This window comes from Triturus cristatus, chromosome 1_2 (genome assembly GCF_964204655.1).
Source record: "Triturus cristatus chromosome 1_2, aTriCri1.1, whole genome shotgun sequence".
Lineage (NCBI taxonomy): Eukaryota > Metazoa > Chordata > Amphibia > Caudata > Salamandridae > Triturus > Triturus cristatus.
In genome coordinates, this window is record NC_140580.1 from 103146414 (window position 1) to 103173780 (window position 27367).

Genomic DNA, 27367 nt, shown 5'->3' on the forward strand with positions numbered 1-27367 from the left:
TTTCATAGGTGTTTTAGTCACATGTTGTCAACATGTGAATAAAATATCTACGAAACAGTATTTATGACAATTGAATAAATTTATTTCTTGAGAATCGACTAACCTGCCTTTCTTCTTTGATTAAGTTTGGACTATTCCATTCACTGGACATCAAGCTGTGCACTTAGGGGACGCCGCCCCTGGTGCGGCGCTTATCTTACAAATTAAAAACTGTTGCCATGCATAAATGCACCTACATGCACATATCTAAAGACTTGCGTGCAAACATGTCATGATGTGCATGATTTTGCGTCGATACGTAATCTGTTTTCTTAAATAGAAAATCCATTGCAAATTTGCCGGCCATGTGTATGTATGCGTCTTGATGCATGTGGCCAATTTAAAAAAAAAGTCACAACAAAGGCAGTATTACAGAAGTGCCCCCGTGGAGCAACGGGTGTTAGTGCTCACTTTGCGAGCCCCTGGGGCATTTTGGTATTACAGAAGGGGTTGCAGACGCTTGTGCAGCCCCTTCTGTAATACAGATAGCTAAATGTGTGCCAGTGCTATCACCAGAGGGCATTTGCTCATTTGCATGCGGGCGTGGCCCCATGCAAATAAGTGGATCTCTTTGCTTCTGCTCCTGCGCCTCTTTATAGGCGCGGGCGCATAAGCAAGAGCTGTCAGGAGGTGCACTGACAGTGCGCCACCTAAAACTTGGTGCGCTGTTTGTGCGTCTTCGATGGCAGCCCTCTGCAGGGGGGAATGGGGTCCTGTGAAACCCCCAGACATTCCCTTGCAGGCAGGTGCAGTCATTCACTGCACCCGCCTGCAAGGGGATCTCTCTCCCCTTGTTAAAGTGCAGGCGGGTTGCCGCCTGCACAGTGAAACACTGAGCGGTGGCTTCAAAGCAACTCCATTTTTCACTTGAATGTGCTGCCCCCAGGGCGCACTTTCCCTGTTTGCGCCTTGCGCACCTGTTTTAAGGTGCGCTATACCGCAAACTGGGAAAGTGCGCCCTATCTATAATACAGCCCCAGAAGGCTCTGCTTTTTAGGGCAATGACCTATTGGGTTTGTCAATGCTTATTTATTAAAGTATAAAAATAGAGAAAAACGTGGTGCTTTGATCGGGACAGTGTTAAGATAATGAGTATTTATCAAGTAAAAGGTTTTCATTATGTACCAGTTTTACATGTAAGTAACTTTTTCCTATCTGTTTGTTCCATGATGAATAATACTTGACTGAATGAAACAGTTGACTTTCTGAGATTGCAGCGAACTCTTTTATTTGTTGTTTCAGCTTTACTGTTAGATGCTCAGTCAAATCCTTTCCAAATAACCCCTTCAACTATGGCAAATATTGTGAAAGGTCTCTATACACTCCGGCCAGGTAATAACTTTTCAAATTTTGTTTGCCACTTTTATGTTCTAAGAAGCCCCTGATTGTATTGGACAAAAGGCACATTTGGAAGAGTCATCCGCAATGATCTATGTATCCTACTGGTTGTGCAACTCATTGCATGTGTTGCCCATCAAAGACAAAATTATCTTTTGTACCATGTAGTGAACAAAAAAGGCAAAGAGATGTATAATTTCCACGCTGTATAGTGCTTACCAACTACTATAGTTCAGGTTTTTCTTTATTTGCGCTTTTCCACCAGTTGATTTTGCTTCTAGATATCTGTGATTGGTTTTCTTGTAGCTCATATCGTAAGCCTGTGTTACTGCTACAATGATGAGGATCATCTCTTCAATGGATCTATTGGTGTTGGGATACACTTTCAGGTTTAGCCACTTTCATTTTTTTTTCATTTTCTCTCATATGAGGGAATGTGTGGTTCCTATCAGCTGTTGGCACTCAAAAAAACAACAATACAATAGCTAGTACAGCTTCGCATACAGAGCAGGCAGGGGCATTCTGAATAATCCTGTTCTTATGAGGGAAGCCATAACAGTGGGGTGGGTGAGTAAGTGGAGTGATTCTGGTAGACAAAAAACGGACGATTCCATTCCAGAGTATTGCAGGGGAACCTTTTGCAAACTGATGTGGGTGGTTTGTGTGTGTGTGTGTTGCTGTATGTTTAGGCAGAGGGGTGAGTGCTTGTTTGTGTGTGGGTGTGAAAAACAAGGAAGGCAGATGGAGTGGCGCATATGTTTTCAGTGGGGCACACTCCATGGGGAAACAATTTCAAAGTCTGTCTGAACAGGTCTGAGCCTTGTGATTGCTTGCACCAAGCTGATGCTTACATAAATGTCCCTGATTTCCACAGCACAGTCCAAGCCAATACAGACTAACTTTTCAGAAATGTCTCACCTCCACTTGCAACTGCCCACTGCCCAGCATGAATATACAGGCATGCTGCTGTTTACAGAGGGTGGAGTTGCTGGATTTGTTTTGTAAGGTAATATACTGAATTAGCAGCACCACTCATGTCAAACTATCCTTTAGACCTTGAAAGGCTGATCAGTGTAATGTTACTGAGATCATTTTGAAAACAACCTGCTTCTCTTTTGCCTCTCACAAAGCCAAACAGAGGTTCTACTAAGTATTTAACACCCCCTTATCTTCTGATTAAATGAACATGAGCTTTTGTCTATATTGTTTTTATCAAAACATCAAGTTTCGCTGCCTTGTAGGCATGTATTCAGGGGTGACTTGTTAACAGAAATGCCTAGGAAACTAAAAACACATCCAGTTTAAACACTCTCGAGAATAAAATCACCAACAAACATCAACACACAGAAAAAGCTTAAGAGGTCACTTCACACTCCATCCAGTACACCTCCCATGATAGAGATCATGAATGAATTGTCACCCCCATATTGAAAAAGACATAAAAGAAACACTGCTCAGTGACTCTCAAAATAACTTAAAGAAGCAATTAAATTGTTCAAAACCAAAGAACTTCAAAAACTCCTTATCCCACAAAATCTACACAATTAATGTAATGTGTATAAAACACTACTTTGAGCGAAAGCCATGTCTCCAAGAGCAGAAATGAGCCTCACAAAAACACCCAAAAGACTAACCACCAGTCCGTCAACTTTATTCTGTATTATCAACTGCTTAGAAAACTGACATTCTCCAGTGTTTCTTTTAACACAAAATAAAAGTGTAGAACTTTCCCAAAACCACTTGTTGGAAGAGAAAAGACTCTTTACTTCTCTCCCAAATTCAGAGAACACCAAGTCCCACCTCAGGCAAGTGATTGTTTGACATGTCAAAGACCTGGCATGAGACCAGAGTCTCCTGAATAACTTTAATTTGGTGTCCAACCTCCATTTCTTAAATCCTGCAAACCTATTTTGCTAATGAACTTAAAGAATTAATAGAAAACAAAACTCTTTATTGACATCCAATCTCAGGCTTCAAGAGGGGCTAGCGTACAGAAACCGCAATGCTTGAAAGCTGTGATGTTCTCTGCATTCTGAATGAAGGCAAATTGTGTCTTCTGGTGCTTATCTACTGCTCTGCAACATATGTCATAGTTAACCTTTCCACCCTCCTGAAACACTTAAAATGATAATGGGGAATCCAGATGCAGTTCTCTGCTGGTTTCACTCTTATTTAGAGAACAAATGCCAACAAATAATCTCAAACTCCATATATGAATGTCATCACCCTAACCTTCAAGAGGAACCTCTGAGATCTCGCAGAAGAAACTCCGTAAAAATTCTACTTTTAATTCCGACTAAACAAATGATATTGGAAAAGCTTCCTTCATGAAAGATTGTCTCTTGTGTTGATCCTGGATAACATTCAGATCTGGATGTCCACCCATCATTTGAAGCTCAACCTTCTAAAAAGAGAAATTCTTTTCATTTTTCTGCTATGGTGTAACACTACAATTCAAACCTGGCTTAATGCTCTCGGCATTCTAGATTGTAACCCACACTTAATTGCCAGTACTGAAATCCCTTGGCTTCACACGTGACTAAAGCTTCAATCTTGCAAACCATATTAATTCACTGACAAAAAATGTTCAAAATTAATTTAGGCTGATGACAGAAAGAAAGTCAATCGTCCCTGAAGAGGACCTCAAATAGTTGTCAATTACTAGTTCTAGCTAGGATAGACAAGTCTCAATCTAGACAAAATCCATCTTCACCCTATTGAAGGCGTTTATCATGCAGCACCAAGACTGGTCTCAGGCACCAGAGAATATGTAAACATATGCCCTATAGTGCCTTTACTAAAATTACTGATTGATGCTCGAAATGTTTTTACTATATGAAACTCCGTCTCCCTTAACTTCAGGTAGATCACTTGCCTTTACTCATTCAAAAAAGAACTTAAATGCCTCTTGTTCTAAGGCCATACCGGCATCTGACCCATTATACTGGCCAAATTTACTGAGTTGGGTGCAAAGGAGTAACAGGCGCTAATATAGAAATCACAACAATCCATATTAGTCAGATCAAACACAAGTAATATCTTTTGCGGTGCGTTCAAAAGAGGGAGATGCACCCTACTTCCCCAACCATCAATTCAAGATTTAACATAACAATTCAGACATTTTGATGCACACGCATTTCCAAGTCAAATCAAAGTATAATGCAATTTGAGAAACATAAAATGACATAGGCTGTGGTTCCTTCGTTGGTGTTTTTTATTCCTTCCACTCCCTTTAGCCAACGCGTTTCGTCGTTTGGGGGTAACACACTTACGACTTCCCCAGGGCTAGAAGTAATACAAATACCAAGTTTGTAATACATGAAACATTACACAAATTGTTATAGGTCAGTGCATGCCACAAAATATTCGCCCTGTGCAAGAAAATTTCATTCAATTTTATGCCCATTTGGTGCACTGTTCAGTAAAAAACACCATTACTTTCATGGTTTTCAAAATCAAGTGTTGGTGCCTAATTCATTTTATAATGGCTTAGGCAAAGCATGCTAGTTTCAATAAATTTGTGTGTGTATATATATATTCACTTAAAAAACCATAGGTTTCACACATGTTAAAGTTAGGTGGATATTTCACTCGTGTAAAACCAATGAAATTCCCCCGTTATAGTTACTTCAGATAACTATAACTCGTGTGCCCGCAATCCTCTGCTCATGACATCACATATTACATCACTCATGACATGGTCAGTGGCATCACTCTTGACATCACTGATGACATCATCCTTGTGATAGAGTGGCGGTCGCGCGAGTTATATTTATCTGAAGTAACTATAACGGGGGAATTGCATTGGTTTTTTACGAGTGAAATATCCGCCTAACTATAACATGTGTGAAACCTATGTTTTTTTAAGTGAATTTGCAAGGTTTTTTAAATGCTAATTCCTAACTACAACGTGTGTGAAACCTATGGTTTTTTTCAGTGAATTTGTATGGTTTTTTTAAATGCTAAGTTATGTATGTATTTTAATTTTTTTTATATATTTTTTTTAATGGTTTTTCACCGCCCGCGATTTTTTTTCAAAAAAATGTAAATGTTTTTTTCTTCCTTCGGGGTCCTTCAGGGACCCCCTGACAAAGGCTAGGGGGTCAGGAACTCTCTACCCTGCCCCCCTTTTCACGTTCGCCACCTTCCTTTTCCACTCTCGCACTGAAAACAAACAAAATGGCGGCCGACACTTCCTGATTTCGACCGATTCGAACGTTGACTGACATGTAACAACCAATCAGAATTACGCTCACGCACGTTAGGGTGCGAGCACCGTGCGCGCACGGTGCGCGGCTATAGATATGTATGTGCTTTTAAATGCAATTTTCTCTGGAAATACTGAACAGATTGACTCCATATATGCAAAAGGCGCTTCCCTGACCTGAGGACTACCTCTCTGCCAAATTTCAAGTAATTCTGTTCAGCCGTTCGGGCTGTACCTTCGACTAAAGGTCCTATGTGAAAATGCATGGGGGAAACGCGTTTTGGGACCCCCCTTTTTTTTCAGCCCCCGCTTGACGAATGCCCCCGAGACTTTCAGGGTAGGAGCTGAGCGGCGCGCCCCATTAGTTCTGAAAATTTTGTGAAGATTCTTCAACCGGCGCCAAAGTTATTCAAAATAGAATTTTGAGATTTCCTATGGAAACATGGTCCTAACTATAACTATCTACTGGCGACCGCCAGTATATATATATATATTACCTACTGGCGGTCGCCAGTAGGTAGTTATAGTTAGGACCACGTTTCCATAGGAAAACCTCAACATTCTATTTTGAATAACTTTGGCGCCGGTCGATGAATCCTCGCGAATTTCTCAAAATAGGTGGGGCGCTACGCTCCGCTCCTACCCTGAAAGTCTCGGGGGGGATCCGTCAAGCGGGGGCAGAGATAAAAGGGGGGTCCCAAAACGCGTTTTTCCCATGCATTTTTCCATAGGACCTTTAGAACGAGCTACAGCCCGAACGGCTGAACAGAATTACTCAAAATTTGGCAGAGAGGTAGTCCCTAGGTCAAGGAAGTGCCTTTTGTAGGTTTGGTGTAAATCTGTTCAGTAGATTCTGAGAAAATAGCCTTTAAATCAATATATATATCTGAGCCAGCTTACGGTACGCTTACCGTACGCTTACGGTAAGCGTACGGTGGCGTGCGCGAGCGCGATTCTGATTGGCTCTTAGATCTTAGTAAACATTCGAATCAGCCGAAACCAGGAAGCGGCGGCCGCCATTTTCTGTTTCACTCTGAAAAAAAAAAGAGTGAAAAGAAGAAAAGGGGGCAATGAGGAGAGTTACAGACCCCCTAACATTTGTAAGGGGGTCAAAGAAGGACAGAAAAGTACAAAAAAAACATTAATTGATTTTTTAAAAAAACACGGGGTACGCTTACGGTAAGCGTACGGTGGCGTGCGCGAGCGCGATTCTGATTGGCTCTTAGATCTTAGTAAACATTCGAATCGGCCGAAACCAGGAAGCGGCGGCCGCCATTTTCTGTTTCACTCTGAAAAAAAAAAAGAGTGAAAAGAAGAAAAGGGGGCAATGAGGAGAGTTACAGACCCCCTAACATTTGTAAGGGGGTCAAAGAAGGACAGAAAAGTACAAAAAAAACATTAATTGATTTTAAAAAAAATCACGGGGTACGCTTACGGTAAGCGTACGGTAAAAAAAAAAAATAATAAATAAATGAAAATCAGATTTAAGAGTTTAGAAATTAGGGAGCTCTAAAAAGAGCTGTTGTGTTTATGGAGTCATTTTTTTAGTGGTACCTACAAGTAAGTACCGATGCAGAGTCTAAGGTTCAAGAGGAAGACTCTGTTCCCTTCATCATTGAAGTGCACACCATCTCCTCTATAAATGTCTTGCATGTTGTAACGCAAGTTGTTGTGGTAAATGGCACCCATACCATAGTCACGGAGGAAAGCAGAAACAGATTTGTTGACGTGCTTTCTTGCTTTGTCAATCTGTGGACAGAAATGATTGGACCAGTTCCATTTTTGCCTTTGGCATATGTTGGAAAACACAAAGGCAGTTTTAGGGAAAAGTGTAAACAGTTGTGCAAAGGTGTCCTTCATAAGCATTTCCAGACCTACCCCAGTCAAAGTGCCTAGGTCATTGCCACCACAGTGCACTATTATGAGGTCAGGGTGTTGGATTTGAATGAAGGATTTCACCAATGGCATCAATTGGTGCCACTTTAACCCTCTCTGACCAATCCATTTAATGTCTACATTTGGCAAAGCAAGGTCTCTCACCATATCTGTTTTCTCTGCAAACTTTTCACTCCAGAAGACATAGCTGTGCCCTACAATCCACACTGTGAACATCTTCAAAGGAGAACTGGATGCACTCAGGAGGTGTCTTTCAGTAGAATGGCAATATGAAAAGAAAGACAGTTTGGAAATGGAGGCATACATATTTTTTTAAAACAAAAAGAACTGATTGGCTGTTTCATACCATTCCAGAATAAAAACTAGGCTGTATGTGAAAATTAATAGAAACATGTTTTTAATTGGTACAAAAAAATGTGTAACCAAAGAACAGTACTTTGGATTTGCTGTTAGGTTTGAAAAGTCAAGCACTCTTGCTCTGTGGAATTGAAACATTGTGTGTCGAACTTCTGACCTAACTGCACACAGCAGTGTTCCATGAGCTGTTGCTATGGTAGCAGGCAGAAGTCAAGTTGGGGGAAGGGTACTAGGCAGAAGTCAAGTTGGGGGAAGGGTACTGTTGGAAAAGGGTTGGTTTTCAACCAATAGAAATGTGTGATTACATGTGAAAAAAAAGGGGGAAGCACTGAGATTTGAAACTTACATGTATATGTGTGGAAAAATAGAGGGAAAGTTTGCCATTATCTGGTTCTGCTGAGAGGAGAGAGGTGAACACAACAGAGATCCTGGCTCTGATAATCTGCTGTTTGAGTGCCACATTTCTTTCACAACTAACTAATTTAAAAGGTGAGTTTACAGTTTGAGAGGGGATGTATGTGGTAACTTAAGAAATGAATAATAGAAATGGGAATTGTTTTTGTTGTAGTTACATAATGTGTCAGTCTGTAAAAGTGATTTCAAATTGAAAAAAGAGATATACACTTGCCCCCGAAAAAAAAAGAGCAGTAAGTGTGCTTTCAAATTGGCAAAGAAATTTCGTTTTGGCACTAATGTGAAAACATGACTCTGTGTGCATAGAAGAATTATAGGCAGAAATGTATTGCGTCTTGCTCTGGTGATTTCACAGTTGCAGTAGATGGAAAAGAGGAGCGAATTTTTGGGGGAAGAAGCAGAGGTTTAGCACACACCCATGTGCTTGCCATGTATAGTCATGCACAGTAATTAGAAGCGAGTGGGGTTTTCAGGTTTAAGTCTGTAATGCAAATACATTCAGCATCACTAAGGCTGGTTGCCCCTGCTGGAGTGTAGGCAGTCACAGAGAATACACACGGTGGTGGTCTGAAAAAAAAACAGCTTGGACATGTGCATTTAAATAAATTTTAAAAAAAAGGTTTCAGAATGTGTCAGTCTGTAAAAGTGATTTCAAAGTGTAAAAAGAGATTTTCACTTGGCCCGAAAAAAAAAGAGCAGTAAGTGTGCTTTCAAATTGGCAAAGAAATTTCGTTTTGGCACTAATGTGAAAACATGACTCTGTGTGCATAGAAGAATTATAGGCAGAAATGTATTGCGTCTTGCTCTGGTGATTTCACAGTTGCAGTAGATGGAAAAGAGGAGCGAATTTTTGGGGGAAGAAGCAGAGGTTTAGCACACACCCATGTGCTTGCCATGTATAGTCATGCACAGTAATTAGAAGCGAGTGGGGTTTTCAGGTTTAAGTCTGTAATGCAAATACATTCAGCATCACTAAGGCTGGTTGCCCCTGCTGGAGTGTAGGCAGTCACAGAGAATACACACGGTGGTGGTCTGAAAAAAAAACAACTTGGACATGTGCATTTAAATAAATTTTAAAAAAAAGGTTTCAGAATGTGTCAGTCTGTAAAAGTGATTTCAAAGTGTAAAAAGAGATTTTCACTTGGCCCGAAAAAAAAAGAGCAGTAAGTGTGCTTTCAAATTGGCAAAGAAATTTCGTTTTGGCACTAATGTGAAAACATGACTCTGTGTGCATAGAGGAATTATAGGCAGAAATGTATTGCGTCTTGCTCTGGTGATTTCACAGTTGCAGTAGATGGAAAAGAGGAGCGAATTTTTGGGGGAAGAAGCAGAGGTTTAGCACACACCCATGTGCTTGCCATGTATAGTCATGCACAGTAATTAGAAGCGAGTGGGGTTTTCAGGTTTAAGTCTGTAATGCAAATACATTCAGCATCACTAAGGCTGGTTGCCCCTGCTGGAGTGTAGGCAGTCACAGAGAATACACACGGTGGTGGTCTGAAAAAAAAACAGCTTGGACATGTGCATTTAAATAAATTTTAAAAAAAAGGTTTCAGAATGTGTCAGTCTGTAAAAGTGATTTCAAAGTGTAAAAAGAGATTTTCACTTGGCCCGAAAAAAAAAGAGCAGTAAGTGTGCTTTCAAATTGGCAAAGAAATTTCGTTTTGGCACTAATGTGAAAACATGACTCTGTGTGCATAGAAGAATTATAGGCAGAAATGTATTGCGTCTTGCTCTGGTGATTTCACAGTTGCAGTAGATGGAAAAGAGGAGCGAATTTTTGGGGGAAGAAGCAGAGGTTTAGCACACACCCATGTGCTTGCCATGTATAGTCATGCACAGTAATTAGAAGCGAGTGGGGTTTTCAGGTTTAAGTCTGTAATGCAAATACATTCAGCATCACTAAGGCTGGTTGCCCCTGCTGGAGTGTAGGCAGTCACAGAGAATACACACGGTGGTGGTCTGAAAAAAAAACAACTTGGACATGTGCATTTAATTAAATTTAAAAAAAAAGGTTTCAGAATGTGTCAGTCTGTAAAAGTGATTTCAAAGTGTAAAAAGAGATTTTCACTTGGCCCGAAAAAAAAAGAGCAGTAAGTGTGCTTTCAAATTGGCAAAGAAATTTCGTTTTGGCACTAATGTGAAAACATGACTCTGTGTGCATAGAAGAATTATAGGCAGAAATGTATTGCGTCTTGCTCTGGTGATTTCACAGTTGCAGTAGATGGAAAAGAGGAGCGAATTTTTGGGGGAAGAAGCAGAGGTTTAGCACACACCCATGTGCTTGCCATGTATAGTCATGCACAGTAATTAGAAGCGAGTGGGGTTTTCAGGTTTAAGTCTGTAATGCAAATACATTCAGCATCACTAAGGCTGGTTGCCCCTGCTGGAGTGTAGGCAGTCACAGAGAATACACACGGTGGTGGTCTGAAAAAAAAACAGCTTGGTTTCATAATGTGACAGTTTGTTATACAGATTTTCACTTGCCCAAAAAAAAAGAGGAGTTTGTGTGCATTCAAATTGGCAAAGAAATTTCGTTTTGTGACTATTGTGAAAAGAAATGTAGTAATATATTTAAATACAATAAAGGATTTTTTTTTTAGTTTTTTTGCAGGTATTGCTGAAGAACAGTGAACAAAATTTAAGATGCCTACAAAATCTCGAGTTCAAAAAACGCTAAAAAAAAAACTATATTTGAAGACAACTGGAGGACCAAAGTTAGTAGAAGATGCTGATGTAGGGAAAAAGAAAAAATCTTCTGGTAAGCAAAAAAAACAATTTATAAACAAATTATTCAAAACAAAGAAAAATGTACAAAATGTCTGTTGTCGGAAAAATGTAAAAAAACCTACAGAACAGCAAAAAATTGAGGATTTAGTTAATGCAAATATACCTTCTGCAATTGAAAAGTTTAACATAAACAGAAAAACAGCATTTAAAGAGATACGTAGAAAAATGTTTCAGAGAAGAGTTATGTCCAATTTGATAAAGGATATAAAGAAATATAAGCAAAAGGCTAAATATTACAAGAGAAAAAAAGAAATTGAAGCCATTGCAGCAAAAGCATTAGAATTAAAAAGGAAACTATTCATTTTAATTTTGAATAGGATGCGTACATTAGATAAAATGGTTAATGTACTGAAATCACAAAGCAAAAGCAAAAGAGTAGTGAACAGAACAAACTTTTGTAAAGTGTTTTTAGGAAAGTGGATGCATAGCTCAAGTAGTGAACCTTTTTTTAATGAAGAGAGCTATTTTCAAAGTAATAGTTTGCTGCATGCAGTTGACACCAGAGGTCGTTCATACGAAGTAAAAAATGGTTGCATAATGGAGAAGGAGATAATGGTTCCAAGAGATGAGGTACAAGTGATGGCAGATGAGGCAATGGGGAGACGTCCTAAAGCCCCAGTGTACACTTGGAATTGTAGTAGTATTTGCACTGTGCGTCAGGAATCTATTGACAGATTTCGAGAGTTTCTAAGAGAATATAGTAAAAAAAGTGTAAAACAAAAGATTAAGGTGCTTCAAAGTCTGGATCCATGCAGAGTGAGAGAGAATACTGGTTTGCAGGGTCATTCTCTTGCTTGTCTATCTAGAAAAGTGTGCAATAGTGTTTTCCATCATTTTAGGATGCTGGCTGTTCATCATACTGAAATGAGAGTTTGTGAGACGGTTGTATTTTGCCAAAAGTCCAGCAATAAAGTTAAATGAATTGAATAGGGCTCTGTTCCGAGGAACGGTATCAGATGTAGAGAAGGTTGTTGATGAAATTCAGTTTTGTTACTTTGGTCCTGAACAAAACAGTGCAGAGAAGGACACAGTAAATGAGGCAGAAGTGGAAGAGAATGTAGAACCTTGTGTAAGTAAGACATTTAATGATCACATAACAAAATTTGCAATAGTCTCTAATGAAAGACCAAATGTTACTTGTATTTGTTGCCGCAGAACTCATTATAGAAAACAAACTAGGAATGTTGATCTCTACAGAAAGAGTGAAAATGAAGATAATTATAAGTGGATGGATTTTGCAACATATATATTTCTTGAAAATTGTTTTGAATTGGGTGAAGATCAGCGTATTTGTAAATACTGCTACAACAAGTTAGAGGAAAATAGAATGCCGACCAGAGCTGTACATAATAATTTAGAATTGGATGCTATTCCTGCTGAACTTTCTGAATTAAATACATATGAGTCTATACTCATTCAATGTGTTCATCCGTTCCAGACCATAGTACGTATGGAGCCCAAAACTGGTAAATTACCTCCTTCAGATTTACTGAGAGGTTTAAAAGGTAGAGTGGTGTATTTGCCCTTGGATTTGAAAAAAAATATGGAAACTATTGATGCGGATACTTTGGAAACTGAACCATTAATTATTCTGGTTAATGGTGTACCTACAAAGAATAAGAAGATTTGGCAGGAGCTGGTAGATGTGCGGAAAGTACAAAGAGCAAATTTGTATTTGAAAAAAAATAACAAATGGTATGAATCAATTTATATAGTAGAAGAAGAAGAAGAAGAAGATTTACAAGGAGATACAGAAACACCAAGTGGACAAATTGAAAAAGTGGACAAGTCAAAGGAAGAAGAAATTTATGAACATTTTAGCATACATCCTCTCCATTCGAAAGAAGTTATGGGAGACAATATTGATCTCTTTCAGATGAAGAAAGCAAAAGGAAATCCCGTGAGTGTATGGGAGGAGAGCTTGGAAGCTCGATGTTTTCCCCAGCTGTTTCCTAAAGGAAAAGGAGGACGATACGATGAACGTCCAGAACAGATTCCAGCTTCAGAGTATCGGACTACAAGACTATATGCTGAAGATCCCAGATTTCGACAAAGTATCCCTTATTTGTTCCATCTTTTATTTGAAAGCGACTTGTCTGCACTGTCTTATGCAGTAAATCACATTTTAAAAAGTGGAGTACATTTACAAAATGTGTCTGCTAAGGATTTTATGGAGAAAGTGCAGCACCGAGATGATCATTTGGAAACACAACTGATCAATCTGATGGCTTGTCAGCGTGGGACAAATGAATATTGGTACCGACGCCATGGTGAACTAAAATGCATGTTACGCAATTTAGGAACACCAACATGGTTCCTTACCCTAAGCTGCGCCGAGTACGCTTGGGATGATTTACTGGATTTTCTACGAGAGGCCAATTCAAACATTGAAAACATCGAATACAAGACAGCAGGAGAACTGTGCTCATTGGATCCGGTTAATGTTTGCAGATATTTCAATCATAGATTTGAGGCTATGATGTCCTTCATCTGCAATAAAAAAAATCCACCCCTTGGAGAAGTAGTGGATTTCTTTTGGAGAAAAGAGTACCAGGCAAGAGGTGCTCCTCATATTCATATGCTGCTGTGGATCAAGGATGCCCCAAAGTTTGGAACAGATACTGATGAAGCAGTGTTATCTTACATTGAAGAATATGCAACATGTGCTATACCTAAAAGCACAGAAGAAAAAAAGTTAAAGGAGCAAGTTCTACGTTTCCAAAGTCATCGGTGTGGAAAATACTGTCGACGGAAATACAAGAGCAAAGAAAAATACTACACTAAATGTCGATTTGGATTTCCTAGACCTGTTCTTACAAATGGAAGAGTCAACAGTTTTATGTCAGCTGTGAGACATACTATCACAAGAAAATCACCTAAGAATACCTACAACCTTAAAAGAAAAGAAGAATCAAAAAATATAAATGACTACAACCCAGTCATTTTATCCATGTGGAACGCTAACATGGATATACAGTATGTTGCTGACAATTCCATTGCTGTTGCTCGATATGTAACGTCTTACATTACGAAATCAGAAAAAACAGAATTGAAGGAAATGTGGGAAGAGATTTCTCACGAGAAGACTGTCAGTAAGAAGCTGTACAGTTTCAGTTTGAAGATGTTATCGCATCGAGAAATTGGATCCTACGAATGTTCAGATAGATTATCTTCTGCAAGTCTCTACTCGAAGTCAAGAAGAATAATTTGGGCAAGTTTAGGCCTTGCAGCAATGAGAAATCGGGTACTGAAATCTGTTGGAGAAATTGAATATTTGGCACAGTTCGAACCTGAAAGTACAGATATATTGAAAACAAACATGTTGGACACATATTATCCCAAGAGAAGTCATCATCTGGAGAACATGTGTCTCTATGAAGTGCTGCAGAACTACATTTATTCACGGAAAGCTGCAGAAGACATCAATAATGGAAAATATAAAGTCGTTGGTGAAGAAGGATGTTTGGTGAAGCAAACCAAAGGAAGTTTGATAAATCACCGGAAGCTGAGTTGCGACACTACCGACAAGAAAGAATTTTACTACTTGGCTCTTTTACAGTTGTTTAAACCATGGCGTTCAGAGGATGAACTACTGGGAGAATTCCAGAGCTATGAAGATTCTTTTAATGCTTGCAAAGACAGCATACAATGCAGTACATTCTCAACTTATCTGCAAATGTTAAATGAAGAAATTGAACAGGAAACTACAATTGCAGCAGAAATAGCTAGAGACAGTTCTCAGGACAGCCAAAGTTCAGGAACATACAGTCAAGATCCCCTAGGACAACCAATCGTTGAAAATGAAGCATCAATAGCCATGAATGAAGTGGAAACGGCTATGAATCAAGCTCAAGAAGAATTTATAGACTTAGAAAATTTGGAAAGACAACTGAATCAAGAGCAGCAACAAATTTATGAAGAGATCAAAAACAAAATTGATCACGGATTTCTACATGAAAAAAAAGAGTGCTCATGCACATCATTTCATCCAATCAGGATGTATGTAAGCGGACAAGCTGGCACTGGAAAAAGTTTCCTAATTAAAGTCATCAGAAGCTACCTAAAGCAAAAAACGGATTCTACTTTGTCTTGTGTGGTTACTGCTCCAACTGGGTTAGCAGCATATAACATAAAAGGAATCACCTTACATCGTTTGCTAATGTTACCAGTGGAGCATGAGAACAAAATACAATTCAACAAGCTAACTGGAGAAGCATGCTTGGAAGTTTCAAGAGTATTGAAGAAGATGCAAGTTCTCATTATTGATGAGGTGAGCATGGTATCAAACTTAATGCTTGCCTTTGTGCATTTAAGAATGCAGCAAATTTTGAAGACAGACTATGACGTGTTATTTGGTGGAAAACACGTCATAGTTTTTGGGGATCTTTTGCAACTTACTCCGGTTAAAGGACAACCAGTGTTTAATACTGTGACACATGAAGACACGAAGAAGTCATTGGGAAGCATTGGAAATACAAATATTTGGTCCTTCTTTGAGTACAAGGAACTTACAACTAATATGAGGCAAGCAAACGATGAAGAATATGGAAGTATTCTGAAAGATATCAGGATTGGACTACTCACAGAAGTTGGGAAAAAAGCATTACAGAGTCGGCTGTTACATAACTTATTTCCAAATGAAGAAATAGTTGCAGAGAAAATATACAAGAATATTGCAGAAAACAAAAGTGTCATCTGCTTAATGCCAACTCTACGTGAATGCTCAATATTTAATGAGGAGCTTTTGAAATTGGAAAAGGAAGAGATCAGGAAATTGGAAGCAGTGGACAAAATTGAGGATGGAAGAATTACTGTCACAGTAACAGGCAAACTGAAAAATAAATTGGACTCACTAGAGAAGAACATCTCCAAAACAGCAGGATTAGAAAAAAATCTATATGTTTGCATGAACTGTAGAGTGTTTTTAAGGAGAAATTTGGATGTTGAAAAAGGCTTAGTAAATGGAGCGATGGGAAGAGTTGTGGGTTTTATTAATTATCAGAAAAAAGATGGAATTGAATGGTTAAAAATAAAATTTGATCAGATAGAGGAAGTTAAAGACATTTGTCGTTGTTCAGTTCGTTTCATGCTTGTGAAAGACTTATATGTACGTAGGAAGCAGTTTCCGTTTTCACTAGCATATGCTGTAACTATTCACAAGTCTCAAGGATTTACTGTAGATTGTGCATTTGTGAACATTGGATCTAGTGTGTTCAAAGAAGGTATGGCATATGTTGCTTTGTCACGAGTCAAAACATTATCAGGTTTATTCATGATAGACTTCGATGACTCAAAAGTTAGTGCTGATACAAACTGTGTAAAGGAGTATAATAGATTAAGAAGAAGCTATGCTCCTCATTTAGGTCAGTATCCTGTGTTGGAGAAACGTGTAGTTTCTCGTAAAAGGAGAAATGAGAATATCTGTAATGAAGATGTAGAGAGGAGGAAAAAAAAGAGGAGTGATGTAATTGCAAGCAGAAAGAATAAGGAAAATGAAGAACAGGTTGTAGGATGTCATTTTGAAAATAGCTCTGGTGTCAACTGCTACGCAAATGTAGTGCTGAATGTTGCATTTTATCTGGAAAGTTTGCAAGAGCAGATAATAATAAATCAGGGAAAAAGATTCTGTTCAGAGCTCAGTCTCCTTTTTCAAAAGCTGAGTAAAGATAAAACTCAAATAGAAAGTGCTACTGATATTAGAAAACTTTTAGATGTATGTTCAGGACGAACACAGTTTTCTCAAAATGAACAGCAAGATGCTCACGAATTTTTGATGTATTTTCTTCAGGTAGTGGAAGAAGAAGGAGTTCCCATTGACATTTTTTTTGGTCTCTCTTATAAATGGGAACATAGTTGTGATAATTGTTATAATATAAGTGGTTCTATTGTTGATAATGAAAGGTTTATTTATTTGACATTGCCAGAGAGTAAAACAGTCACTTTTGCAAACTTAGTTAAAGATGCTAATCATAGCATGAAATGTGGTGAGTGTAATTCTGACATGTTATCAACATTAATTTTAAGGGAATACGGACAGTATGTAATTTTAATGATGCAACGATGTAGAGCTGATGGATCAAAATTGGATACTTTAATAAAGAAGTTTACAGGACAGCAATTATCAATTTCAGGAAAAACTTTTGTAACTGTTGCAATCATTTTCCATGATGGACCTACTGTTACTTCTGGACATTACACAGTTTATCTAAAATGTGAAAAAGGCTGGACACTGTGTAATGATTCCCAATTGATTTTCAAACAACGTTTGCCTTTTGATTTAGCAAATTCCTATCTAATCTTCCTGAAACCTAAATTTTAGAGAGACTTGGCAAGATCTGGACAAAATAATTTTACCATTTTACAGGATTACCATTGCAATTTTGTAGAAAAAAGATTTTTAAAATTATCATTTGGCCTAAAGGAAAGATAACCAATTGTAATGTGGACTTTTTAAATTTTTAATGCAATTTTGAAAAACCAATAATTTAGAGCTTATCGGTAACTTCTGCACATTTTAAATTTTGGAATGTTATTGGACTGCCATTGGAAATTTTTTCAAAAATGATTTAAAAAATTACTATTTGGCCATGTGGAAAAGTAAGCAATTCTATTGTGGACTAAATAAATTATTCAAAAAATTTTCGTGAACCAAAATGTTACAGAGAATCGGTGAGATCTGGACAGATTAAACTTTAGAATTTTAATGGTTTTCCCTTGGAAATTTATTCCAGGGAAAGAATAAAAAATACTATTTGGCCTAAAGGAAATAAAATCAGATGTATTTTGGAGTTATTTGAGATATAATATTGTGAATGTACTTCTGAAACAAAAATATCAGACGGTATTTTAAAGAAAAAAGTATTGTTTTTTGATGACATTTTTTTAGACTAATATGCATTTCTGTAATGATAAGTTTAAATGAGAAGAGATTCTGGGCTTTTTTAATACAATCTTTGAGATTGTTAATTTTTTTTGCCCGCTGTAAAATGATGAATGCAATTGCTTTCACAATTTATAGTGAAATGCAATATATTCTGAAAACAGCAAAAATAAGGCAAAAATTATTTTTTGGTAAAAAATGTAAATATGTGTACTGTATTATAAATTGTTATAAAAATATTAATACTTTTTTCTTTTTTTCCAGATCGATATAGAAAGGTTTCGAAAACTACAACCATTTTAAAAACTATTTTTTAAAAAAACAAATGAATAAATATTTCTTTGAGTGAGTATGGTAAGTCAATAGTAATAATTGTAGTCTCTCAAAGACCTTGTAATGTGATAAATTATTTTTAGTGTTTTTTTTAAAAAAAAAAATTACGCGTACCGTACGCGTACGGTAAAAAAAAAATAAAAAAAGTTTTTAAAAACATGTAAAAAAAAGATGAAAGATAAGGTTGGCTCTTAAAAGAACCGTTGTGTTCATGCAGGGACAGAGGAAAGAAAGATTGGGAATATTAGACAGTACGACAAGTGTGCTGATCTATTTTACTGTTCACCAGGGAAACACTGGTCTCCCTATAAGTAATTAGATCGTGACAAGTGGCGCACCGTACTTCAACCCTCGCAAACCGAGGATTAATTTCCAGAGGGCCAGCAAAAGGAGATTCTCCCCCCACAGATGAAGGGCTCACCTGACCTGCAGAAGAAGGAGTCAGCCCTGCAGATGATGGTCCAGGCTGAGCTGCTGTGGATGTACTGGCTCGTCTTTCTGAAGAGTTACCTCCAAAAAGATGACCATGTGTCCTTCTGTGTACATCCTGGAGGTGCCTCATCATGGTGTGATTCCCAAAGGAATACTTCCTGTTAGGATTACCTCTAGAAAGTACACGCTTACACAGCTTGCAAGTAACTAAGGGTGCATTCACCTTTTGCTGGCCTTCTGGAAAAGTAAAATAATCCCAAACATAAGAAGGCTTTACTTTCCTCGCTCTCTGCCTCAAGACAGTGCTGCTGGTGCTAGCCTCACTCTCAGAAGGGCTCTGCTGTTCTGCCATCGTATCCCAAAGACAAACCAGCTCCTTCTTCCAAGGGATCACAAGCAGAAATGAGGGGAATGGGTGTGGTGTAGGAGAGTTCTAGAACTGAAAGTAGTTTCCACCAATCAAAAGTTGTGTTTCATGATCACATGACCTACCGTACGCTTACGGTACGCTTACGGCAAAAAGTACGCGTGCGCGTAAAAAAGACACGCGCTTGCGCGCATGCGCATAACAGTCATTTCCCGGCACTTCCGCGTAACGTGCGCGTGTTGCGTAAGCGCGCACGCGTCCCACGCGCAGTACGCGCGGCTACGCAAAGTACGTAACTATGCGCAAGCAGCGTAGATAGATTACGGACGTTGCGTAAACCGTACGCTTACCGTGAGCTTACGGTACGCGTACTATAAAAAAAAAAAAAAAAAAAAAAATCTGGAAATAAATTTTACATGTTTATTTTAAAAAATATATATAAAAAAAATATTTAAGGATTTTAAAAATTAAAGCATAGTCTTTATAAAAGATAAGAAAATTAAAATAAAAATATGTTTGAAAAAAATGAAGAATATAAAAAAAAAATAGCATTTAAAAAACCTTGCAAATTCACTGAAAAAACCATGGGTTTCACACACGTTATAGTTAGGAATTAGCATTTAAAAAACCTTGCAAATTCACTGAAAAAACCATGGGTTTCACACACGTTATAGTTAGGAATTAGCATTTAAAAAACCTTAGAAATTCACTGAAAAAACCATAGGTTTCACACACGTTATAGTTAGGAATTAGCATTTAAAAAACCTTAGAAATTCAGTGAAAAAACCATAGGTTTCACACATGTTATAGTTAGCTGGACATTTTACTCGTAAAAAACCAATGAAATTGCCCCGTTATAGTTAGTTCAGCTAACTATAACTCGCGCGCCCGCAATGCACTGCTGATGACGTCACATATTACATCACTCATGACATGGTCAGTGACATCACTCATGACATCACTGATGACATCTCAAATGACATCACTGATGACCTCACTGATGACATCATCCTTGTGATAGAGTGGCAGACCTCCTCTCACCTTAATATAAGCTTTGATACACACATTCAAAAATAGAGACTAAAAATTTCAAAACAATGGACATACCAATACCAGTTACAACAACCTCTTCAGTAATTCTAAGATCCACATACACATCCACTCATTCACCAACAGTCCTATACAGTCACTCATACATGTACTCACTCATCATATGTACTCATACATCTATACATCCTGTTACACAATGCCACTCATCCATAGAGTTACTCACACACATAGTCACTCATGCTAATAAAGAATAAAACATACATTTACTTGCATATACAGTAATACACACACCACCATACTTACTTCTACGGAAACTTACACATACTTAGTCTTTTAAACAATCACTTATAGAAACACATACTTATTCATACAGGAACTCTTTCAATCTCTCCCTCTCACATATACTCACATATATACACCAATAGTCACATATACTAGTTTAAAACATATGTAGTTACTCCTGAAGACACTATTGAGACAGTCATTCACTCACTAACACACCCATACACACACTCATCCACCCATACAGTCCTGCACACATGCTGTCTTCAACACATACAAACAGTGAGTCACTCATTCATGCATCTATGCACTACGTAATACCCCCCACCGTACCATACAGACACTCAGACTGATACTCAAAAAAACAACTAATAACCTATATAGACACCCATGTAGCTACTCACCAACCCATGCAGCCACTTATACACAAAGTGAGAGATACACTTAATCAGTCAGTTACACAATCAATTTTTCAAAAACAAATCATCCATTTAGACACTTATATACCCATTTATTCTTCCATTGACCTTGAGATATACATATATAAAACATATTTAATTTTCAGAAAAACACACATTCACTGGATGATGTCATCAGTGAGGTCATCAGTGATGTCATTTGAGATGTCATCAGTGATGTCATGAGTGATGTCACTGACCATGTCATGAGTGATGTAATATGTGACGTCATCAGCAGTGCATTGCGGGCGCGCGAGTTATAGTTAGCTGAACTAACTATAACGGGGCAATTTCATTGGTTTTTTACGAGTAAAATGTCCAGCTAACTATAACATGTGTGAAACCTATGGTTTTTTCACTGAATTTCTAAGGTTTTTTAAATGCTAATTCCTAACTATAACGTGTGTGAAACCTATGGTTTTTTCAGTGAATTTCTAAGGTTTTTTAAATGCTAATTCCTAACTATAACGTGTGTGAAACCCATGGTTTTTTCAGTGAATATATATATATATATATATATATATATATATATATATATATATATATATATATATATATGTATATACACACGGTGACATATCGTTGAAGTCTATACAAGTTGTGTCATCTGTATCAGTAATGCCCCTATAGTGTTGTGATGTAAAAACTCTAGCTGTGATTGAAATAGACTATAGTTACTGATTAAATGGGAGTCAAACACTCCGTAGAGTAAAGAGCCCGGGAGGCTTGCTGTACCTTGGGGTATTAGATGTAGTCACCACAAGATCTGTAAGAACCAAGTAAAAAGTAGCGCAATGAACCACGAGGCACAATGTATCACAAAAGGAATGCTAGATCTAGAACTGGGTTGATGCCAAAATTTGGGCTTACCTCCTGACATAAAATTACCAGCAAAGAGACCTTGTATCCAGAGTAAAAATGTCCATGAATATTTAAATTTATATCCAAATAATCAAAATTGTTGAATTCTGCAAAACATCAAATGCCACGAGTAGAAATGTCTACCGTTTTAATGTTTTGGTATGGCTGCATACATTACAGAACATGCCAATGTTAACAATTTCTTGTTTTGTGCATTAGAGTGCAAGAGAAGGCTTGTGTACCAGGTCTGTATTAACATGAACTTGATAGAAATGTAGACTTACAAAATTAAATGTGCCCAGCTGTCAAATATATTTCTTTCGCTCTTAATATTCTGGAGAGCGGATTTGTATGCTCTCTGTAGCGTTTTGAAGTGTATAGTAGCTATATAAAATGATCTTGTGTAGTTACTTTAATATGACAACCAAAGAAGATACAGCAGGCAGCAGCTTTCGTGTATTTCCTTAAATTACAAGAGCTGAGTATAGAGCCACACCACGCACCATAGGCCACCATAGATTAAAAATGTATAAAAGTAATTGGTATTAGGGGTGAAGTAAGGCAGATGGACTGGTTGCTAGATGGATGTTAGGTGATTCTCAGATTTCAGGCCTAATGACCTGAGGTATGCAGGGTCTATAAATGACTGTAGATAACTATAGAAATACAATAGCTCTCGTCAACTGTTAGTAACGTTAGTTTAATTGGAGTGTTACTTGAGGAATTTTTTACAGGATTTGCAGAACAGTAGTATATGATACATAATGGGTGCATTGTAACATACGTATGGACGTGTGTGTGTTTAATAATTTTGGGGTTTTGGGTGGGGTTCTGCAAATTCACCTGCAAATGAGATCTCAAACATATGATTTTTACCACTCCTATCCAAACACGCATAACTCATGGAAGACGTGAGAGACACCTGCCATTGGTCCTTTTCTCTGAAAAGGTCCCTGTTTTTTGGGGGTGACTACAATAACTTCAGGGCTCACATCAATATTCTCTCAGTAGATTCTCAGTTCCTCTTCTGTAGAACGAAGAGGTGGTTCTTTACAACTGAGGTTGTTGGTATTACGAGGGCTGGTCATTTGGAGCATATTTTTAGATGGATCGTGCACGTTTTTTGGGAAGATGAAGTCGAATTGTACAGTGTAGACTAGCAATATAGGAGCAAGGTCTTGTTGAATTTGATGCCAATGTATCTGTTGCCTTGATAGGTTGTTGATCTTGGAATTGATTCTCCATATCAGGGAAATGGTGTGGTTGTGTTTTGTTTTAGTGAGGGTAGTCGGGGATTTTGAAATGTAGATGTGTGAAGCATTAGTTTTGCCAAGGTGGACGAATTGTGTGGTGGTAGGAGAATAGGCGATAATGCATGACTGTATTTATTCAGGGGTATATTACGTAAGAGCCTAACTAGCTTGCTTTACCCAAAATAAAATGTGACGGTTTTTCGGCCGCAACAGACCTCCTCAACATGGCGGACGGCGGGACCCAAGCCGGAAATAGCCCGCACGGTCTAGTTGTGCGGGCCGCGACTCAGCTGCCAGCAATCGGGAGACCCGCGGAAGAGAAAAAAAAAGCCTTACCAGAGTCAAACCCGTCGCGGGTGGAGGAAACAGAGCAGAGTGCCGAGGCCAACGCGGACCATAACCGGAAGGAAGGACACCTGCTACTGAGGACGGAGGGAGAGGAGATTGCCAGAACCAGAAGAGGAGCCCGAAAGAGACTACCGCTCTAGGAGCAGCGCCCATGAGTCCGGTACTCCAGCCAGGGAAGCGGCGGCTGAGGCTCCCCTCCCCACGGCCCAGGAGGGTCGTGGTTTCAGGCAAGTGCCGGGCTCTTTTTGGTTTCGGGGTTGGTGGGAGGGAATACGGGGCACAACACACTAAGACACAACACTGCCTTCCCTCACTTAGACACCTCACAGCTAGGACCCGGTGGTGGTAGCACAAATCCCCGTTGACCCTTCTATCCGAGAGAGAGAGAGAGCCCTGATACCCTTGTTTCTCTTTTCTTTGCTTCCCTGATTGAGGAGACGGACACCTATTACCCAGAAGCTGGCCAGACCGGGAGTGACCCCACAACAAAGGACTGAGGAAGAGAGAGAGAGACCTGCCGACCGATAATCTTTCCCAAGAGACCTTTAAGGAAGGAACCCCACTTGTTGTCCGGCCGTGTGGTTGTTTTTTTCTTTTGTTTCTCCAACGCCGAGCTCACCCGGGGACTATGGAACAACAATACCAAACAACAATACCAATGCCAAGATCTTCTCCCCCCCCCCCCCCCCCCCCCCCCTTCCTGTTTTCTCTGTTTTTTGGGTTAAAAATAAAAGGCCCCCACAGTCCTCAAATCTAAGACTCTCATGCATTGTTTTGTTCCTTTCTTCCTTGTACCTCAGAAAGGGAACTATAGATCACCCCTGGGGCAGGGGTACGAGTACATAAAATTAATACATTTCTTGCTTAACATTTTCCTCACTGTTTCAGATTTGTGGTTTTCATGGTTCATTTTTCTCCTAATACCAAAATATGGGTTTTTACATCTGTTTTGCGTTTATATACTCAATGCGGACAGTTTATTACATAAGCTTTATGTGGGTCATTCGTATTAACCCTGCTACATGCACAACATGTTGGCCCTGTAGACAGAATAGATAAAAATGAGACAGAGGAGCAATCGGAAGGCTTGAAAAATGGAGCTGTTGAATAAAAGAATGGGCTACCAAGCCTCTAGGGTAAAAGTAATGACCACTTACACATGGTGGCTATGGATATAGAAAAGCAGCGAACCAAGGCAAAAGAAGAAGTCGTATGAGAGCTCTGAGGCTTAGTACAGCTGTGAGGGTTAGTTCATAGTGGTCCCAGGGCTGTTAGGGGTTACTGGGCTCCAATTGGAACAATTGGGCTTGTTTACCTCTGGTATCCATCCACCTTACTATTGGGCCCAAATTGTAACCCAAGTTACTCCCCTTTAGCACTTAAGTCTCAATATGGTGAGGCAGAGCAGTCCAAGGTATACTCAGGGAGGTGATGAGAGTTAGACTCTGAGTAAAACACCCCTATTTTGTGTACTAGACCTCAGCCAGAATGGTGTGGATGTATCAAACAGAAACTGAAGGAACAGCAAGCTGAAGAGCGTAATATTGTGACTAGTGAACCTCTGACTTGTGAGGTAGTAATTGAAGTCAATATGTGAGCAGTCTATAGCAAAGCATTATGTTCTGGTTCCTTGGAAGTAGCCTGTATCTGTTTAAGGTTGGTAGATGTACCGCTCCCTTTCGCATTGAGGTAGGATAGAACTACTCCAACACCATTGTCTGACACACCCATTTACATGCTGAAAGTCTGACCATAGTCCTAAACCTTCAACATTCTTCATGTCCTCAATTGTCTTCTACTGATTCATAGTACAGAATACCATTCTGTGCTTCTTCATAGAGAATGGTGCTGTGAAGGTGGGCAGCTATGGCTCCATACTTATCTTCAGCATTCAGGTAATACTCAGTGAGGCTCACGAAGGCTCTCTCCCACCTGGGTCTGAGTACTGGGTCCAGCACTGCCAGGATCTTCTCCAGGGTCAAACCTTACCACTAACCACTTAGCATCCACAGTAGACCAGAGAGGACTGAGCAGCGTGGTCCTTGGTTGTCTTGATGGTACATTTGGTCTGCTGCACACTTATTCGAACTTGCTCCTGATGCAGGTGCCCCATTTTGTTTGCCATGAAGTGTAAAATTTCGTCCAAGTCAGCCACAGAGAACTCTTCTAGGACTGAAAATAAAGCATTGTCTTGTCCAAAAGTTAGGATCTTAAATTAGTAGAGGCCATCTCTGGTCAAGAATGCGTTTTTGGGTTGTTGACACTGGTCCTATCAAAAGGACAGAGGTACTTTAGTATACCAAACCGGTCAACATAATCCATGCAGAAGACCAGGGCTGCCTCCGTTACTTGGCTACCCAATACTACTGGACTTGTCCATTGGCAATGCATAGCATATGGGGATGCTTAGTTACACAGACTCCTGTCCAACCTCTTAGACACTTTGATCTTGATGTACTGTTAGACCCAGTCCGACATCCTGTACGTTTTGCTCTTAATAGGCAATCTATCCCCATTGTCTATATCGTGGATACAATCTGACTTTAACTCTAATGTGAGCAAGAAGATAGTGGAAAATCCATCCCTGCACTTTTTAACTTATCACTTGCCATACTAAGTTATCCATGATGTCATCTTGCAATAAAATAAACGAGGAGGAGGTAGAGGGATTGCTCATTCTTCTGCTAGGCTTACTCAGCCATTGCAATTATAGCTACCATATATAAATCATACAGAGAAATCTTCAGATGAATATCACAGAATGGCATATGTGGTTCTTGTGTACCACATGTCAATTAAATTGTTGATTTCATAGATTTTAGTGTCTGCATTGTAGGGGCTGAATCAATTGTCCTCTAAGTGTAGATAATAAACTATCTAGTGGGCCAAAACTTCCTAAGCCTTCTGGTATGCAGTCAGTGTGGGCTTCTCGTCAAACAATTGCTTCATCAGCTTTTGGCTGGTTCAAATATAGTCAGTCTGTAGTAGGTTTCCTGTTCTTAGCAGTCTGCCCCCTCTCTTTTTTCCTCCTTAAAACCAGCATGCCCCCTGCTTTTATCCTCCCTAAAACACTTACTGCATTTATCCCTGAGCAACTCCAATTCTTGCATTTCACCTACTCGCTTTCCTGTCTCTTTGCAGCCATTTGCTGCTCGCTCTACTACCTCTTTTCTGCTACCCTGCATTCAACTGCACCACACCTCTTTTCCTCGAATCACCACTCACTCCCGTACCTCTCTTCCACCAGCTGCCCTTCTGCCTCTCCCCCACCACCCAAACACTTGCCCTCACCATCCAGTTCCAACCACCCTCCTACTTCTTTCCCTACTCAATTGCTTCTCTTCCACCTCCTGTCTTTCTTCCACCAATCCTACCACCTCCTTCCTCTCTTTCTCCAGTCTTGCCTTTCTTCCACTATCCTGCCCCCTGCCTCTATTCCACCATGCCACCCACCTGTCTTCCTGCCTCTCACACCAACCAGCCCACCCACCAGTTCAATTTCTTTCACTAAACAACCGTCCTGCCTCTTCTACTGACCCACCATTTTGCCTTTCTACTGCCAACCCACCCCCTTACCTCTCTGCTCCATCAATCCTGGCTCTCTTCCACTAGTCTCCCAGTCCTGCCTGAATTCCACCTACCCACCTAACTGTCTCTCTTCCACCAAATTCTGCCTTTCTTCCACCAGACACTTCTGCCTCTTATCTAAAAAAATCACTTGGCCTCCAGCCTCTCTTCCACCATTCCGGTCATGTCTCTCCCTACCCCCTCTCTCTCCTACTGATAGGTTTTTGCTAGTCTCCTTGTAAAATACGGCCTTGTAGATTACTCTGGGCTCTCGGGCAAACACTGTTTTGAGCCTGTTTACCAGCTTGTGTGGGAAAAACCGATAGGCTGTGACCCATGCTTCTTACACAACTTACTTGAAGAGGATACTTATCGGGTAACAATCCCATCCTGCCAGAGACTGTCCGGAATAGATTTTATTTAAGTGTGGGTTACTGTAATGCCTTTTCCCCTAAGAATGCATCCCCACACACACAAATTCTGTGTCTGGACTGG

The 27367-nt window shown here is 39.3% G+C and overlaps 1 protein-coding gene across 3 annotated transcripts in view; it reads left to right on the top strand.

Moving 5' to 3' along the window:
- Positions 1 to 27367, top strand: part of CACUL1 (CDK2 associated cullin domain 1) — a 330048-nt gene that overhangs the window by 198483 nt on the left and 104198 nt on the right. For 2 of the 3 annotated variants that reach the window (XM_085602995.1, XM_085602988.1), the window contains exon 6: positions 1282 to 1371. The exons of the other annotated variant lie outside the window; for it this stretch is intronic. In XM_085602995.1, coding sequence (XP_085459121.1) covers positions 1282 to 1371 — 90 coding nt within the window. The remainder of the gene's footprint in view (positions 1 to 1281; positions 1372 to 27367) is intronic. 3 annotated transcript variants of the gene reach the window in all.